At 38.2% G+C, this 16330-nt stretch overlaps 1 protein-coding gene across 2 annotated transcripts in view; it reads right to left on the bottom strand.

Annotated features, from left to right (window-relative positions):
* Positions 1 to 16330, bottom strand: part of SLC4A4 (solute carrier family 4 member 4) — a 305356-nt gene that overhangs the window by 51037 nt on the left and 237989 nt on the right. For both annotated transcript variants that reach the window (XM_060092522.1, XM_060092530.1), the window contains exon 14: positions 13170 to 13240. In XM_060092522.1, coding sequence (XP_059948505.1) covers positions 13170 to 13240 — 71 coding nt within the window. The remainder of the gene's footprint in view (positions 1 to 13169; positions 13241 to 16330) is intronic.

Below are 16330 nucleotides of genomic sequence, written 5' to 3'. Positions count from 1 at the left end.
GCTATATACGGAATTATGCTAAGGGTCTCTGTAAAACAGCCTGAGGGTAAACCATTGGAAGGTGACACCTGAGGAGGTGTTAATGGAATAACAGGTAAGGGGGGCCAGGAGGCTATCAATTATTGAAAATACAATGAGAATGACGCAATCCGTTACCTGGTTTGTGCTACAACCCTACAATCAACCATCTGTTCAACAGAAACAAACCACAGTCTTTCTTTCCTGTGAACCTTCCTGAGAGTAAACCAAGACACAATAATATCTTTTTTTTTTTACAACTTTATTGGAGTATAATTGCTTCACAATGGTGTATTAGTTTCTGCTTTATAACAAAGTGAATCAGTTATACATATACTTCTGTTCCCATATCCCTTCCCTCTTGCGTCTCCCTCCCTCCCACCCTCCCTATCCCACCCCTCCAGGTGGTCACAAAGCACCAAGCTGATCTCCCTGTGCTATGCAGCTGCTTCCCACTAGCTATCTACCTTACATTTGGTAGTGTATATATGTCCATGCCTCTCTCTTGCTTTGTCACAGCTTATCCTTCCCCCTCCCCATATTCTCAAGTCCATTCTCAAGTAGGTCTGTGTCTTTATTCCTGTTTTACCCCTAGGTTCTTCATGACATTTTTTTCCTTAAATTCCATATATATGTGTTAGCATACTGTATGGAGGTTCCTTAAAAAACTACAAATAGAACTACCATATGACACAATAATATCTTAAGTCTCCAAACGTGAGACTCTCTGAAACACCTCTGTTTTTCAAAAAGTAAACTTCTGATGGGATTTCCCTGGAGATCCAGTGGTTGAGACTCCACGCTCCCAACGCAGAGGGCACGGGTTCAACCCCTGGTTGGGGAACTAGGATCCCACAGGCTGCACTAAGCAGACAAAAAAAAAGTACTGATTTCTGTAGTGCACAGATTCTTGTGCTTCAAGCTGATGGCCATAGAGTTAATGCTCTAAAGGTTATATTTGGTTAACTAATTTACCCAGCGCTTTCACAAATGAGCTATTTCTTTTCTAAATAACTATAGAGATCGGTGACTTCAGGAACTAAACTATAAAAATGTTGGGAGATCTCTTCTTTTTTCAATTGCATAACCTAATAAAATACAGCTTTTCTTGTTGACTCCAAGTCAGTGTCAAGAGAATGCATTATTGGAGAGTGCTGTGATGGGCTGTGGAGTTGGGTATGGGATCTCTAGCCCTGTGTTACATGGCCTCAAACTCATAGGTCAATTTTCAAATTTTCTTCTGGTTCATGAACTGCTGTCATGTTGTCAGTGCTGTACTTCTTGACAGGAGCTCACTCCTGTTTCTGTTTCCAATATGCAAGAGAATCCTTTTGCTAGCATAGTGGATAAGGCCTGGGCACCCATCCTCCAGCTGCTGAGTTTTAGCTGCTATCAGCTCACAGCTGTCTCCTTCTCTAGAAAACTGCCTTTTGCTGCTTAAGAGCAGCCTCACCTGGAAGGTTATGCCCTCTTGCAGCCAGTTACTGACCAACGCTAATGGGGTGCTACTGTCTGAATATTTGGACTCCCCTAAAATTCATATGATGAAACTTTATCCCCTATGTGATGGTATTTGGAGGCAGGGCCTTTGAGGGGTGATTAGGTCAAGAGGGTGGAGTCTTCATGAATGGGATTAGTGCCCTTACAAAAGAGACCCCAGAGTGCTCCTTGTTCCTTCTGTCACATGAGGACATGATGAGAAGACTGTCTAGAACAAGGAAGCAGACTTTCACCAGACACTGAATCTGCCGGTGCCGTGATGTTGAATTTTCTCTTAGGTGCAGGGCTAATGGGTATGTCATGTGCTAACAGAAGAGTAATTTGAGAATACCTTTCAAAGAAATATAGAAAGAAAAACTTTTCCTGTCCGTTGGAGGCAAGAGTTGTCCCTCACACCAAATGCATCATCAATATCCTTTACTATTCATGAATTCTCTTAATATAAGTCATCTAGTCATAAAAGAAGATCACACACATAAAAGAAGAATCTCTGGCCAGAAAGAGTTCATATTTTTATAGAGCTCAAAAGATAAAGTTCTTATATAAGTCAGGAACCCCCCCCCAAAACTCTAGATCTTTCCCTGAAATATTAGCTTCAACTTGTAAACCGCTGAATTGCACAATTACTCTTTTGTTAAAGTCTGTTTCTGAGAGGTGATTAATCACATCTCATTTTGCTTTTCAGATTTCTGCATATGGATATTTTTTGCATAATACCTTTTAAGTTTAGAGGTCATAACAGGTAACAGATTTCTTTGTTTTAAAACCAGCAAAAATTTACCATAATTTCACTTTAATTTCAGCACTTTAATATCAGCAGAATCCTTCTTTATAGCTGCAGCTCCCAGAAGAGGTAAGCTGCATTAAAACAACCCCAACAGGCAGTTTTATTGATTTTCTTAGAGAGATTCAGGTTGAGGTGAAAACTATACAGATGTGCATGACAAACATGGTTTCTTGTTTACATCAACTTAAAATGCCAGTAACACATTTTTGTATGCCTCTAATGATTCTTTGTGTCATTGTACAGAAATTTCAGCCTCCAACACCATCTTTCACTAAGGGCTTCAGTATAAAAACTTTAGGCACCATGTATTTATCTCAGTATCTGTATCTTAACACACAGTTTCCCACTCCCATAAAACAAACTCTAGCTAAAAATAATTCTACTTAAAAATCACTGAAAAGACATCTATATTATTTGTGTTATTTCAGTGTTATTATTCTGCATAAGCTGGTATCAATGAATGTTAATTCTGTAAAACTCCAGGCAAAATCCATATCGTAAACTAAACATTAAGACCAAGCATGACTCATTATTAATGATGTATATAAGTAAAGATGAAAAGTACAGTGTTAGGTAATTAGCTTATGATTTAATCATCACATATATCAATTTATACAATTTTTACTATAACATATCTCATTTTGTTATCTATGAAACAGATACTTCTGTGTAGAAATAACATCTTTTGCTTCAGAGGTCAATTTTGCCTTACCTAAGTAAAGGAAACATTAAAAACAACAAAAACTGCGCTGATACAAGTTGCCACTTGCTAGAAGTTAATGGTTTTTAAATTTTTATCATCAGTGAACCATCTTTTTCATGTAAAATTTACCCAGGACCCCAGTAATTAAAACGGACATAACTGAGCTATTCTGCCTTTACACGGTTAGGAGGCCTTGAGTCTCTCTGTCTCTCAACGTCCCTGGCTCCCTGGCTACCGCAAAGCAGCTCCTGACTCACCTCTCTGGAATCCTAGCTCAGTCTGAGAGGAGTTTGAGATTAACAGATACACCCTACTATATTTAAAATAGATAAACAACAAGGACCTACTGTATAGCACAGGGAACTATATTCAGTATCTTGTAATAGCCTATAATGGAAAAGAATCTGAAAAAGAATAGATTTGTATACATATATATAACTGAATCACTTTGCTGAACACCTGAAACTAACACAACACTGCAAATTAACTGTACTTCAATTTTTAAAATTGTCATCATCTTCACGGACAGCACTCTTTGCTCCAAGCTGTGCTCTCTTCACACCGAGTTCTCTAACGACAGGTTAGGGGCATGTGACATGAAGTAAGGATGAGAATGGAGAAAGGTCCAGATAGGTCAACATAAGGATGAGAATGGAGAAAGGTCCAGATAGGTCAAGTTATTCCACTGATTGGGGCGATTATTCAACTAATCATTTTCAGCTCCATTCTGGGCTGGGTGCTGATACAGAGAAGTTCTAAGTGTAGCTTCTGCATTCAATAAACTTAAATCTACTCCATGTTCGTGGACACAAGAAGTTTTCTATGTAGGCAGCCTTAGGTCAGCAGCTTTAAAGCAAAGTAGGTGAACCCTGGAGGGAGGCTGGTGCTGAGCAGAATTATCTATTCACTATCTGTTTATCTATCTACCCATCTCTTATTAAAAAGTTATCTAAAATTACCATGAGTAGTTTAATCTAGGAGTCAGTAAACAACATATCACTGGCAAAATACAACCCACAACCTGTTTCTGTAAATAAAGTTTTATTGAAACACAGCCATGCTCATTCATTTACACACAGTTCATGGCTGCTTTTTGCTACAGCTGCAGCGTTGAATAATTTCAACAGAGACTGACGCACAAATCCTAAAATATTTACTATCTGGTTCTTCATAGAAAAAGTGTGCCTACCGTGGTTTAATCTCTTGTCTAGGACTCCTATGTTACTTTACGTTATTCTACTAAATAAAAATCTCATGATTTCATCAGAATAGTACATTACACATTTTTGTTTGGCAGCCTTTTATACTTATTATTTCATGAATAGTGTTTGTGATGGTGGTTGATTCACTGTAAATAATTCTGGTTTTGATCATTTGTAATTCAGTCATAGAATAAGCAAAAAGATGTAAATGATTCTTCTTTAGTTCATGGAAATACTGAACATGTATCAAAGCAGCAGACTGGGAAAATACCCTCATGGGTTTCAATCTCAACTCTATCACCACTCAGTTGGAACACAGAAAAAAGTAACTTCACTTTCCTGTGCAACTACAAATAGGACTTTTTACTTAAATAGCTGTAAAAGAGTACCATGAAGATCACTGTGATCCTAACTTTGGAAAATGCTCTAAAGTGAATAGTATCCTTCACATGAAAACTACTCTGTTTACAGTTCAGTAAGTCATGGTGGAAAATGTACAACCAAATAACACTGGTTCCTGAAAGAAGGAAATACTGTGTTGGACACATCCAGCATAGATGTCAAGTGACATGAAGAAGAAAGAAATCCCTCAATCCGCTGAAATATGTAAAACATTGTGTGTATGTACATTTATCTGGGAAGAGCGACCAAAGATATCATTAGAACCTCAAAGGAGGCAGTGATGCAAAGAAGCTTCAGAAGTATTGCCTTCATGTTGTTATAACTGAGATAATTCTGCCCGCCTAATATGACATTCTCTGTGTATTTCAACCACACTCCAATTTTCATTCACTCTAAGAGCAACTTCCTGCTTTCAGGATTAACAGTGATTTCTTAACCCCTCAGCAAATGTTCTCCAATTCAAAGAAAGATTAATCCTTTTGTACCTACTTCTTAGTAAACTATTCTACATCCGTACTTACATCCTCAGAGGCATGTTAAACTTAACCATGTTCAAAAACTAACTGCTAATCTTCCTCAAACCTGCTCCCCCTAAGGTCTTGCCCATTCCTGTTAATAGCAACTTCATCCTCCTCGATTCTAAGAACAGAAAACCTTGAAGTCATTGTTAATTCTTTTCTTTCTTATGGTGAAGACTTTATATTAAAATACGTCACATCTCACCCGTAACTATGGCTACCACTCTTGTTCAAGCGACCATTGTCTCCTCTGAGCTTAATGCAGGAGACTTCTATCTCGCCACTCTGTCCTTTACTCCTTATAGGTGATTCTCATTTCTCTATGGCTTTGATCTTTATTCCTCAAAAGTCTATGCACAGGATTTAAGTGATTAAATCAGAACTTTAATAACAAGACAGTTGGGAATATAATCTCAGAAGTCCTCTTTGCCTGTCAGAACTCTCACAGCACATGATCTCTAATTCTCATGATGTTTCTAACCTTCTATTGCAAGCACACTGTAGCTCCCTTCAATGAGACCATCAGTGTTATAAGGTGCAAATGCTCAGAGAGATGTCCAATGGGTCTGGTGACCTGCATCTAGGAGAGATGTCAAGTTTGGAGACATCGACTAAGGAGTCAGCTGCAAAGAGTTGATCACTGGAGTAATAAAATTTAATAAAACTACAAAGGGAAAGTGTGCTAGAAGAAACGAGTGTAAAACATCTAGGGTACCTGTAATGGAAGTAAAAACACCACAAAAGACTTTGAGAGTGATGGGTAAAAGGAAAAGTACAATCACAATGTTGAAAATCAAAGGACGAGAAAATAGTAAATGTGGGGGAGGGTTGATAAGGGTCTAATGTTGCAGAAATGATAATGAGGGATGAAGACTGAACAAAATCCATTGATTTATTTTCATTGCTTTTTCTGTGACTAGAATATTTTTGGTAATTTCTTGAGGGGAGTTCAAATATGGGAAATGAGTTGAGAAATATGTGAGGATGAAAAACTGAAATGGCAATTTCAGACAATTTTTAAGAAATACAGTAACAAAAGGAAAGGCTAGAGCATGCGAGCATTACAGGATCAAGGCAAGTTCTTTAGGGCTGGTAAAGACTTTTGAGATGCTTGTGGTGGATGAGAAAGAACCCAGTTATGGGTATGGAAGGAAAAAGGGGGTGCTGGGAAAAACAAGAATGGAGGAAGGAAGGTGAAAGATTAAGATGCAGAGAGAGAAAGGGAGATTGACAAGGATTTGGTCTCTTTGGACAGGATGGGTAAAAGCCAGAAATGACAAAAGTATAACGCCTGCAGACCAAAGGGACTGTGTGTCACCAAAAAATAAGAAAGAAGAGCAAAGACAGGGGCAGAATTCAATTTAGGATACAGCAGGCGCCAAAAGAAATGTTTGTTAAATGAATGAACGAAATCACTCATCAAGACACAAATATTTGACATATTTAAGGAAGATATCTATCAGTGTAACTACTCTTTCTATCTGGAGAACAAAACTAAAGTAAAAAAAGTTCAACTTAGATCGTCAGGTAAAATCCAGTATTCCCAGTTACATATGAATTTCAAATAAACAGTGAATAATATTTTTAGTATAAGTATGTCCTATGTAATATGTAGGACATACTTAACACTAAAAAAATTGTTCATTATTTATCTGAAATTCAAATGTAATTGGGACCCTATTTTTTTTTCTAACTCTGGTGATATAGGCTATTTTGAGTAACAAAAGAGAAAGTAGAAAAATGTGGCCAAAAGAAAACAGAAAATGCACTGGGCCCCAATTACATGGCTAACTAAGATAAGCTGTAAGGGAACAATAAAGAAGAATAAAAGCAACAACTTTTAAAAGTTTTATTGGAGAAATAAAATATGTCCACTTAAATATTAACTAAAAATTCAAGGCAGCAAAAGCAAGTGTCTAAATGAATGGTACAGAGATGATTAGATCAGAAGAGGGACTGATTAATTTCACTGAGCACAAGGAAAACAAAAGTTAAACTGCACCTTGAAAAAAGAACTGGTCTTTGTAGAACTCTCATACTCAAAAGGCAGTAGGAAGAAGTGTGGCAGGACAACAAAACTAGAAAGGAATGACGGAGAGAGTAACAAAAGCCAATGAAGAGGGGAATAAAAGTGACAGACTTTGGGTGTATATTTCTTTCTGCATTGGCAGAAACAAAGAGGTAAAGCATTAGATGGAGAGACACCATGAGCAAAGATGTGGATTCGGGGACATATGATGCTTCATTCATTCATCCAGTAAGTCCTTTAGGCACCACTTATTGAATGCTCACCATGAGGAGGAACTCACAGTGACTGGACCAGAGCAGAGTGTCTGTGTAAATGGGTAGTGAGAAAAAAGGTGCAAAGGAAATGGGACCAAGTTGCTGATGGTCTTAACTGAGGTCAATCTCATGAAAATAGATTTCCACCTATTTTTATGGATCTCATTTTCTAGAGGATGACCCTATTTGTATTGAGTGAATATGTTTATAAATCTTAAAAGTTAAATGTATACTGAAGGATTAATTTTAAAATTTAAAACACCATAGTAGCCTCCGCAAAGACAAAAGTGGGGTATATATGAGAGGCAGTGGGAAAATTTTTTTTTTTTTTTTTCCTTTTTGCGGTATGCGGGCCTCTCACTGTTGTGGCCTCTCCCGTTGCGGAGCACAGGCTCCGGATGCGCAGGCCCAGCGGCAATGGCTCACGGGCCCAGCCGCTCCGCGGCATATGGGATCCTCCCAGATCGGGGCACGAACCCGTATCCCCTGCATCGGCAGGCGGACTCTCAACCACTGTGCCACCAGGGAGGCCCGGGAAAAATTTTGACAGTCATTGAAGCTAGGTGATGTGTACATGTGAGGATTTATTGTACTATTCTATTTTAGTGCATGTTTTAAATTTTCCATAATATTTTTAAAAGTAGGAACATGTACTCTTTAAGGAGATTTAAGGACAGAATAGTTTTTGCACTTCACTTTCTTAATGAGAGAAAATCACAAGGATGCTATGCACAAGAAGATTAATATGACATTCCATTTCCCATGAAAATGAATGTTAGCTCCTAGAATCACCCTGAAGGTACATCAAATCAAAGCACTTTTACTTCCATGTCTGACTGCCAAGTGGTGTTTATGAGACTGTTACAGGCCTTGGGCCCATGATTAACAGCATCTCCATGTAGACTATCATGATATGCTTCATTGGGTAATACAATAAGCAAAAAAATTCAAAAATAAAAATTGAAGAGTCTACATTGCTCTCTTTGAGTATCAACTGGTAAAATATAAGCCTTTAAACACACACACACACACACATATATTTATATATAAACATATATATAAATGAGGGTAATGCTACAAATAAAAGTCTCAAGGTTAAGTAGTTAATGTACTCATTTAGGACTTTTTCCCTGCAGTGGGTAAGCCAGACTTGCAGTGATCTGCAATCTTACTTTATGGTCTACAGGATGTATGTAACCTGTGACTGTAGTTATGTATACTGTTGTGAAATACCAAAACTAATTGGTTGTTTACTTATGATTAAGATATAGAAAGTTGGGTTTCCCTGGTGGCGCAGTGGTTGAGAGTCCGCCTGCCGATGCAGGGGACACAGGTTCGTGCCCTGGTCCGGGAAGATCCCACATGCCGCGGAGCGGCTGGGCCCGCGAGCCATGGCCACTGAGCCTGCGCGTCCGGAGCCTGTGCTCCACAACAGGAGAGGCCACAGCAGTGAGAGCCCCGCGTACCGGAAAAAAAAAAAAGATATAGAAAGTTACAGGAGACTGTTAGTTGTCCCAACCTAACAACAAAAGCAAGCAGGATAAGCTATAAAATCCTAGTTTTAAAAATTACACCAGTGAGATGAGGATGCAAAGAAACCTAAATAAACTAAATTCCAGTTACAAGACCTTCATAGGAGAGAAGAGATCCATGGCTGCCTCATCCCTGGCAGAGTAGCAGGTGGAAGATAAATGCACTGTAGATGGAGGGATGGAGAAATAAGCCAAATCTTTAATGAATTTTTAATGGTTGCCTGTAGTCTGGGGTGACACGTTGGAATTCTGTGGAGCCTCAGGTGTCGACAAAGCCTGCGTCCGTCCGCCCACCAAACTTTCTAATGGTCTTTGTCAAATGCACAGATAGTTTAGAAAAGCCTGGAGATTCAACAGAAGAGCTGAGAGAAACCCCTCTTAGACACAGAGTCTCCATCAAATGCAAGAAAGCCACTTTTCTAAGATGGGAAGCAGGGCAGGAGAGCAGAGAGAAACCCCTCCATGGCATTCAGCTACTTCTGAAAGGGCTAAGGCAGCTGCCCTCTGAAGGTGGGGTGGCAGAGCAGTTTGGCAAAGAAAGATCTCCCAAGGCTCAAAAAGCTGGGGCATAAAACAGGAAATAGAGCATTTCAAAGCACTTTCTGGGATGATGGAAATGTTCTATATCTTGTTTCGTGTGGTGGTTACATGAGGTAAAAACTTGTCAAAACTCATTGCAATGAGCACATAAGAACTGTGTCTTTTAAGGTATGACTCAATTTAATAAAAAACGAAAACAAAAAGGAATCTAACATGAAAAACAAATACTAACCGATCCATTCTATCACGTCTTCAGAAGAGAAGCTTCTGACATTAGATTTTGAAATCTGTTCTGGAAGCCAGCAAATCTCAACACTAATTGCTTAGATACAGTGTGGATAAGCTGTGGCTGGTCTCAAAGATTTACAGAGCCCTTTTTTTTTTTTTTTTTTTTTTTGCTGTACGCGGGCCTCTCACTGCTGTGGCCTCTCCCGTTGCGGAGCACAGGCTCCGGACACACAGGCTCCGCGGCCATGGCTCGCGGGCCCAGCCGCTCCGCGGCATGTGGGATCTTCCGGGATCGGGGCACGAACCCGTGTCCCCTGCATCGGCAGGTGGACTCTCAACCACTGCGCCACCAGGGAAGCCCTACAGAGCCCTTTTAAAGAGCTTTGTTTTGCAGGCTGAAGGGATGGATATTCCAAGTGAGAAATCAATGGGAAAACTGATGAAGGTGAGAAGATTTAAAGACACAATGATTCCAACAATAAATGCAAATAATGGAAAATCTGGCTTTTTATCTTGAAGGGTGGTTATTCTTGAGTTCTAACTTCTGTCTCAATGCTCTCATGTTCCGTTTTTCCTGCTGTTTCCCCCAGAAAACACACCCATACCACAAGGAAGAAGCAAGCTTGTCTTCATGCTAATGAAGCTGAAAAGAAAAGGCCTTCCTTCCTCTGACAGGATGTTCTTAGGGCCTTGTGAGAGGGCGTCTCATGGGTGCCCAGGGGCTGCATGTCACTCTTACAGCACCTTCTTTCATGATCTAATTATGGCCAGATGAAAAGAAGGAAATAAAGTCCTGCTGACTGTAGGTCTTAGGAAAGGTTCAGGGGAACTGAGCTAGTGTGGCCAAACACACAGAGGATCCAGTAGGTGGTTAGAAGCAGTGGCTTTCAATTTCTTCTCTCCACCAACCTGAGTTTTGGTGACAAACAGCCCAGTAGAATGATAAGAACACCTAAATAGAATAAAAACAGTACCTAACATTGATTGAGAGACAAGTATGTGCCAGCCACTCTGCGAAGTTTTGCCTATTTATTAATCTGGCTCTTCTAGCATCTTTGAGGAAATACTCTTATCATCACCATTTTACAGATGGGAAGCTGAGAAGGTTCCACAGCCTGTTTTTAAAGTAGTGGGGCCCTGTGTTTGCAACCAGTCTGACATGAGAACTAAGTATCTGTAAATCCTTCTACAGGACATGCTATTCTGCTTCCCCAAAGAATGGAAATATGCAGATTTTAGAGTTAGAAGGCCCTGAGTCCAAGTTCTGGTTTTACTATATACTGGTCATATGGCCTTTGGAAAGTCAGCTAACCTTCATAAGCCTCTGTTTCATCTATAAAATACAGGTAACATCATAACTCACAAAGGTATTGTGAGGATTATAAACAATTAATGTAAAGAGCCTGGCCCCTAGTAGGTGCTCAATAGTAGGTGCTATAAGTGATGATAATAAATCGTATTACCTCCCTAACACTCGTTTTTGGATCACATATATGTGTGTGTGTGTTTATGCAAAGTATACATAAAGGAATAGATACAGATAGAAAAGGAGAAATAAAGAACAGAGTAAAAGTTGTCCTTTATAATTACATACACACACATTACATATTTTCCCCTAATTTCTTCTCTAGAGGTGCTGGACATAGCAACTTAACATTTTAATTAAGGTGTGCAACTGATACACACATGAGGGGACTGTTGCCCTGGAGTATAGAGCATTCATAGGAAGTAAAAAAGTAAACAATAGTAAACATTCCAATTTGCAACCACTGAAGCATCATGGTGCAATTAGCAATAGCACAGGTCGTGGATCCACCCAAACTTTAGTTCAATCTTTGTTCTACTAATTTATTGCTATGTGACCTAGAGCAAGAAAGGTTATTTACCTTCTGGAGCTTCAGTTGCTCTCATTTATAAAATGGAGATAATTATGCCCAGTAGGTTGTGTTAATGATTACAATACATATTAAGGTTTATAACAATGATAATATGTATAAAACACCTGGTCTCTTGTAGATGCTTTATAAATGGTAGCTAAATTGTCATCATTATTGGGCCTTTATGTCCTCTGTCATGGTCATACCAGAAGTCAACCACAATGTCCATTTGTTTTCCATGAATCTTATAGTGACATCTTATTATAATTACATATCAATTACTAGAGTCTCTCCAGGACTTGCCCAAAGACAGGGCTTAAAAAATTCATTAATTTTAAAGGTTTCCTTGATTAGTTACAAAAACAAGTTAGGAAACAATCTCTTTTTAAGTCATTGGAAGTATTTTATTAATTTTTATTGCAAATGAACTTACCGTTTTAATTAGTTACATATATATTTTAAATTTTTAATTAGATTTTAATTAAATTCCTTAAAAGTCTAGAAGGAAGTATTTTTCTCTGTGTTTGAGTCACATCCTTTTAGGCACTAAGCTGGCTGGCTGGCTTGAAGATTGAAAACTGAATTCTCTTCTATATGTGGCCTTTAAAACATATACATACTCTTTCATATACACACTCTCTCTCACACACACACATACACACACACACGCTCTCAAACATGGAAGAAACAGAGAGGCAAAGTTTGGAGAAAGTCAGAGAAAACAGTAAGGAAAGAAGTCAAGAGAGCCACTGAATATGAAAACAAGAGAGAAACAGGGTCAAGTGAGAGTTGTCCAGGAAAGATACAAAGCATCATCTTTGAAAGGGATGTTGTGGGCACTGATTATATAATATCTGCAGAAGTGTTCTGGTCTCCTGAGAGATGGGCACTCGATCAATACAAAGTATTATGTATGGGTTCTGTCTTTATAACTGAGAGATTGATATTCTTTGGTAAGATTCCATATCCAGTGTAGAAGGAACACAATTACAAGTCTGAAACAGCACTTTCCCCTTTTTCTCTAACACAAAAGTCTTCTTCCAGTGTGCGACCTTCCATGCAAAACAGCTCATTTTTAAAGCTTAGTTCCAGTCTCTTAAAGATCCTTGGTTACAAGCCATGGGAAAGGATATCATGTGACAGAGGCACGGTCCTTTCTAAGTGACACAGGAAGTGTCCTGCTACAGTCACCCTCAGTGAAGGGAACACAGCACCATCTGGTAGTCAGAAGAATTCATAATCGTACTAGAAACAAAGAGAGGATACTACGCTCTCACTTTGCAACTTCGCTCACTTTCCCTTGTGAAAATATTTCAAGGTGACAATTAATGGACATAATAGTCAAATTCCTGAGAAGGTTTGAAAAGTATGTTGCACTTCAAGTGCACTTAAGTTTAAAAGAAAAAAGAAAAGGAAAAAAAGCTGACTAGAGTACAGAAAATGTTTTTCTTGTCCCTCTACCATCACTGACTATTAAATATGTGTTCAGACTAGGCTTGCTGAGTGGTGGGAGACATCATATTATGAATATTATTAGAGTGTACAATATGCAAATGATCTGAAATACTAAGCCACTTACCGCGTCAGTAGAAGAAACAGTTGGCAAATCTTCAGGAGCCAATGTGGTATCATTTGACATGGAGATATTAACTGTAAGCAAAAGATCATTTTTTACTGTAAAAATAAAATTAAAGTGACCTATATGCACATTTAGGAATCTAAACAAGCAGGCTTAGGCATTAAATAAAATGTTTTCAATAACAACATAAAGGCACAATAAGTTTTTCTTTATTATAACTGTATTCACCTTTCACCTACATAAAACAACCAAAAATTTGGACATGTCTTTTGTGCTCTAATCCGATAAGAAACAACGACAAATACTTAAGGAGATGATATTGTACTTTGTTTCAGGTTTAAAAAAAAAAACAACACTTCTATGTTACTAAAAGGCACTCAATATATTTTGCCTAGTGGAAAAAATGGCTGTTAATAAGTGAGGAAGTTGATCACTGGCTTCACGCACAGTCAAATCTCATGAATTGAAGCTTTACTAATTAAGAATCAACTGATTTTGGAACTTTGGAAATTTGGAATTCATATGAGAGTATATCTTTGCAAAATGTGTGAAAACAAAAAAGTGCTAAATAATAAATTATACATAATGTATTATTATAATGAGCATGAATATTTAATCTAATTTTTAAATTATTTTCCTACAGTTTGGCATCATTTGTAGATTTATGAAGATGTCACTTGCAGAAGAACCTAGTTTATTTATTAAACCAACCCTCCTCTTTGAAATATTTCATTGCTTCCTTTCTACTTATGAGTCTAAAATTAAAACATAGGATTTAAAAAGTATTCTATAATTACAAGATTTTTCTTTATTGGATAAGGTCTTTTCCTATTATTTGAAGCTTTATGTATTAGAAAATAAATTGTTATGCAGAGACTATCCCTCATTTACGTAAATATTATGAAACAACACTTAACAAGTTTTTGTCTTTGAGGCTCACAAAGTTCATTTAACATCCGAATTGCTAATTATTGTTTGGTCCCAGAGCGCCCCCCAACCCAGCCCCCAGACCTCTAGCCTGTCTTCTTAGTTTGCCATGTTTTAGGTCTCACTTATATAAACTTCTAAGAAGAAACAAACAGGTTTATTTGACTGTTTCAATTTAGAATATAAGATCCCTGAAGGAAGAAGAAAAGGGGCATGCCTTGTTCACTGCTTTTTCCCAGAATCTGCCCAGTCTGGCACTTAACAGGAACTCAAAAATATTTGTTAATTATTCAACCTTAAAAAAGAAGGAGGGCTTCCCTGGTGGTGCAGTGGTTGAGAGTCCGCCTGCCGATGCAGGGGACACAGGTTTGTGCCCCCGTCCGGGAAGATCCTACATGCCGTGGAACAGCTGGGCCCGTGAGCCATGGCCACTGAGTCTGCACATCCGGAGCCTGTGCTCCGCAATGGGAGAGGCCACAACAGTGAGAGGCCCGCATACCGCAAAAAAAAAAAAAAAAAAAAAAAAAAGGAAATCCTGCCACTTGCAAAAGCATGGATGAACCTGGAAGACATTATGCTAAGTGATATAAGTCAGACATGGAAAGCCAAACACTGCATGGTATCATTTATAGATGGAATCTTAGAAAAAAAAAAAGTCTGGTGGTTGCCAGGGGTTGGGTGGTGGGGGAAATAGGGAGAGCCGGTAAAAGGGTACAAATTTTCAGTTGTAAGAGAACTAAGGTCTGAGGATTGAATTATAACATGGTGACTGCAGTTGATAATACTATACTATAGAACTGAAATTTCCTAAGAGAGTAAAACTTAAGTGTTCTCACCAAATAAAACAAAATAAATATGTGAGGTGATGGATATGTTAATTAAATTAGTGGGAATCCCTTCACAATGTATACACATAAGGAGATCATCACGTTGTACGCTTTAAATATAATTTTATTTGTCAATTATACTTCAATAAAGCTGAAAGACAATTGTTTACTGTCAGTAAGAGAAGCTAGGAAAGGGGTCATTCAATGACTACAAATGAATGACAGCAGATAAAGGCAAAAGAATTGAAACAAGGAAAACAAAAGGGGAGAAATTACTTAGCTTCCGTCCTAGTTTTTTGCAATCCATTCTGATCTTTGAAGGCTCTGGACATGTTAAACTTTTAACCTCTTGCTAGCTGCTGCTAGGGCTTCCCTAATTCATCAGTAAAACAAGCACACGTGCAGACTCTGTTTTCTCATTCTTTGTGTTTCATTATAGGTCACAGAAAGAATCAAAATAGGATAAAGGATGCTTGGCCCAAAGAGTAAGACAAAACATAAATCCCTGAAGGAAGAAGATGTTAGTAAATTATTAGTAGTAAAACCTAGAATCTTATTACTATTTTGTTCTAAAAAGCTTAAAGTACATTTTCTTACATTATTCCATTTGCTCATTTTACAACATATAAGAGCACAAAACAGGTATACTTTTATACCCGTTCTATGTTGGATGGGACTCTGAGGCAAGATATGCCAGGTTTCTTGCCCAGGATTACAGAGTCAACCAGAAGTAGAGCTGGTATCAAAACCTTGTCCATCATTCTTCCTTTTCCTACCCAATATTTCTATTCATCAAAATCAAGATGATTTATGTGGCCACAGAATTCAAGGTGGGAGATAACGATTCACCAATGTTAGATGATGTGGATCTCTCTACTGTAAATAGAAATGTCTGACCTGTCTAAGCACTTGGAGGAAAACAGCACATGAGAAATCAAAGGCACTATTTAGAGGGTGTCTGGGAAGCTGCCTTTCCTGAGCTAGATTCTTTGATGCAATTTTATGAGCTTCCTGTCGTAACAGAGTGAAGGTCTTTTTGCAATAAACTTTTCTGCCTAGTGTGAAACAAGTAGTGAGGAGGGAGGAGGAAGGTATTCCAGGCTCTTTCCTTGTGAAATGAATGAAAGATAATAAAGACCACGAGTTCCAATCTGAACTTTAGTAACCACTCTCGAGTTCTGGATACATGTCAATTTGCTCATCCAAGTTTCTTTCATCTTTTCAGTATTCCTCTGAGACAAGCTATGCACATTGGCTCTCAAAATCCCAAAAGACCAGTATCAAAACAAAAGTAAGAAGTATATACTTTTCTTACTTATTTTAATAAGTAGCTGCTTCAAGAGAAAAACTTCCAAATAAATATATAAACAAGCACTTCTATAAACAGACATATTGGCAGGATATGGC

This window comes from Mesoplodon densirostris, chromosome 1 (genome assembly GCF_025265405.1).
Source record: "Mesoplodon densirostris isolate mMesDen1 chromosome 1, mMesDen1 primary haplotype, whole genome shotgun sequence".
NCBI lineage: Eukaryota > Metazoa > Chordata > Mammalia > Artiodactyla > Ziphiidae > Mesoplodon > Mesoplodon densirostris.
Note: the sequence above shows the minus strand (reverse complement) of the source record. Positions and strands in the feature narration are given on the sequence as shown.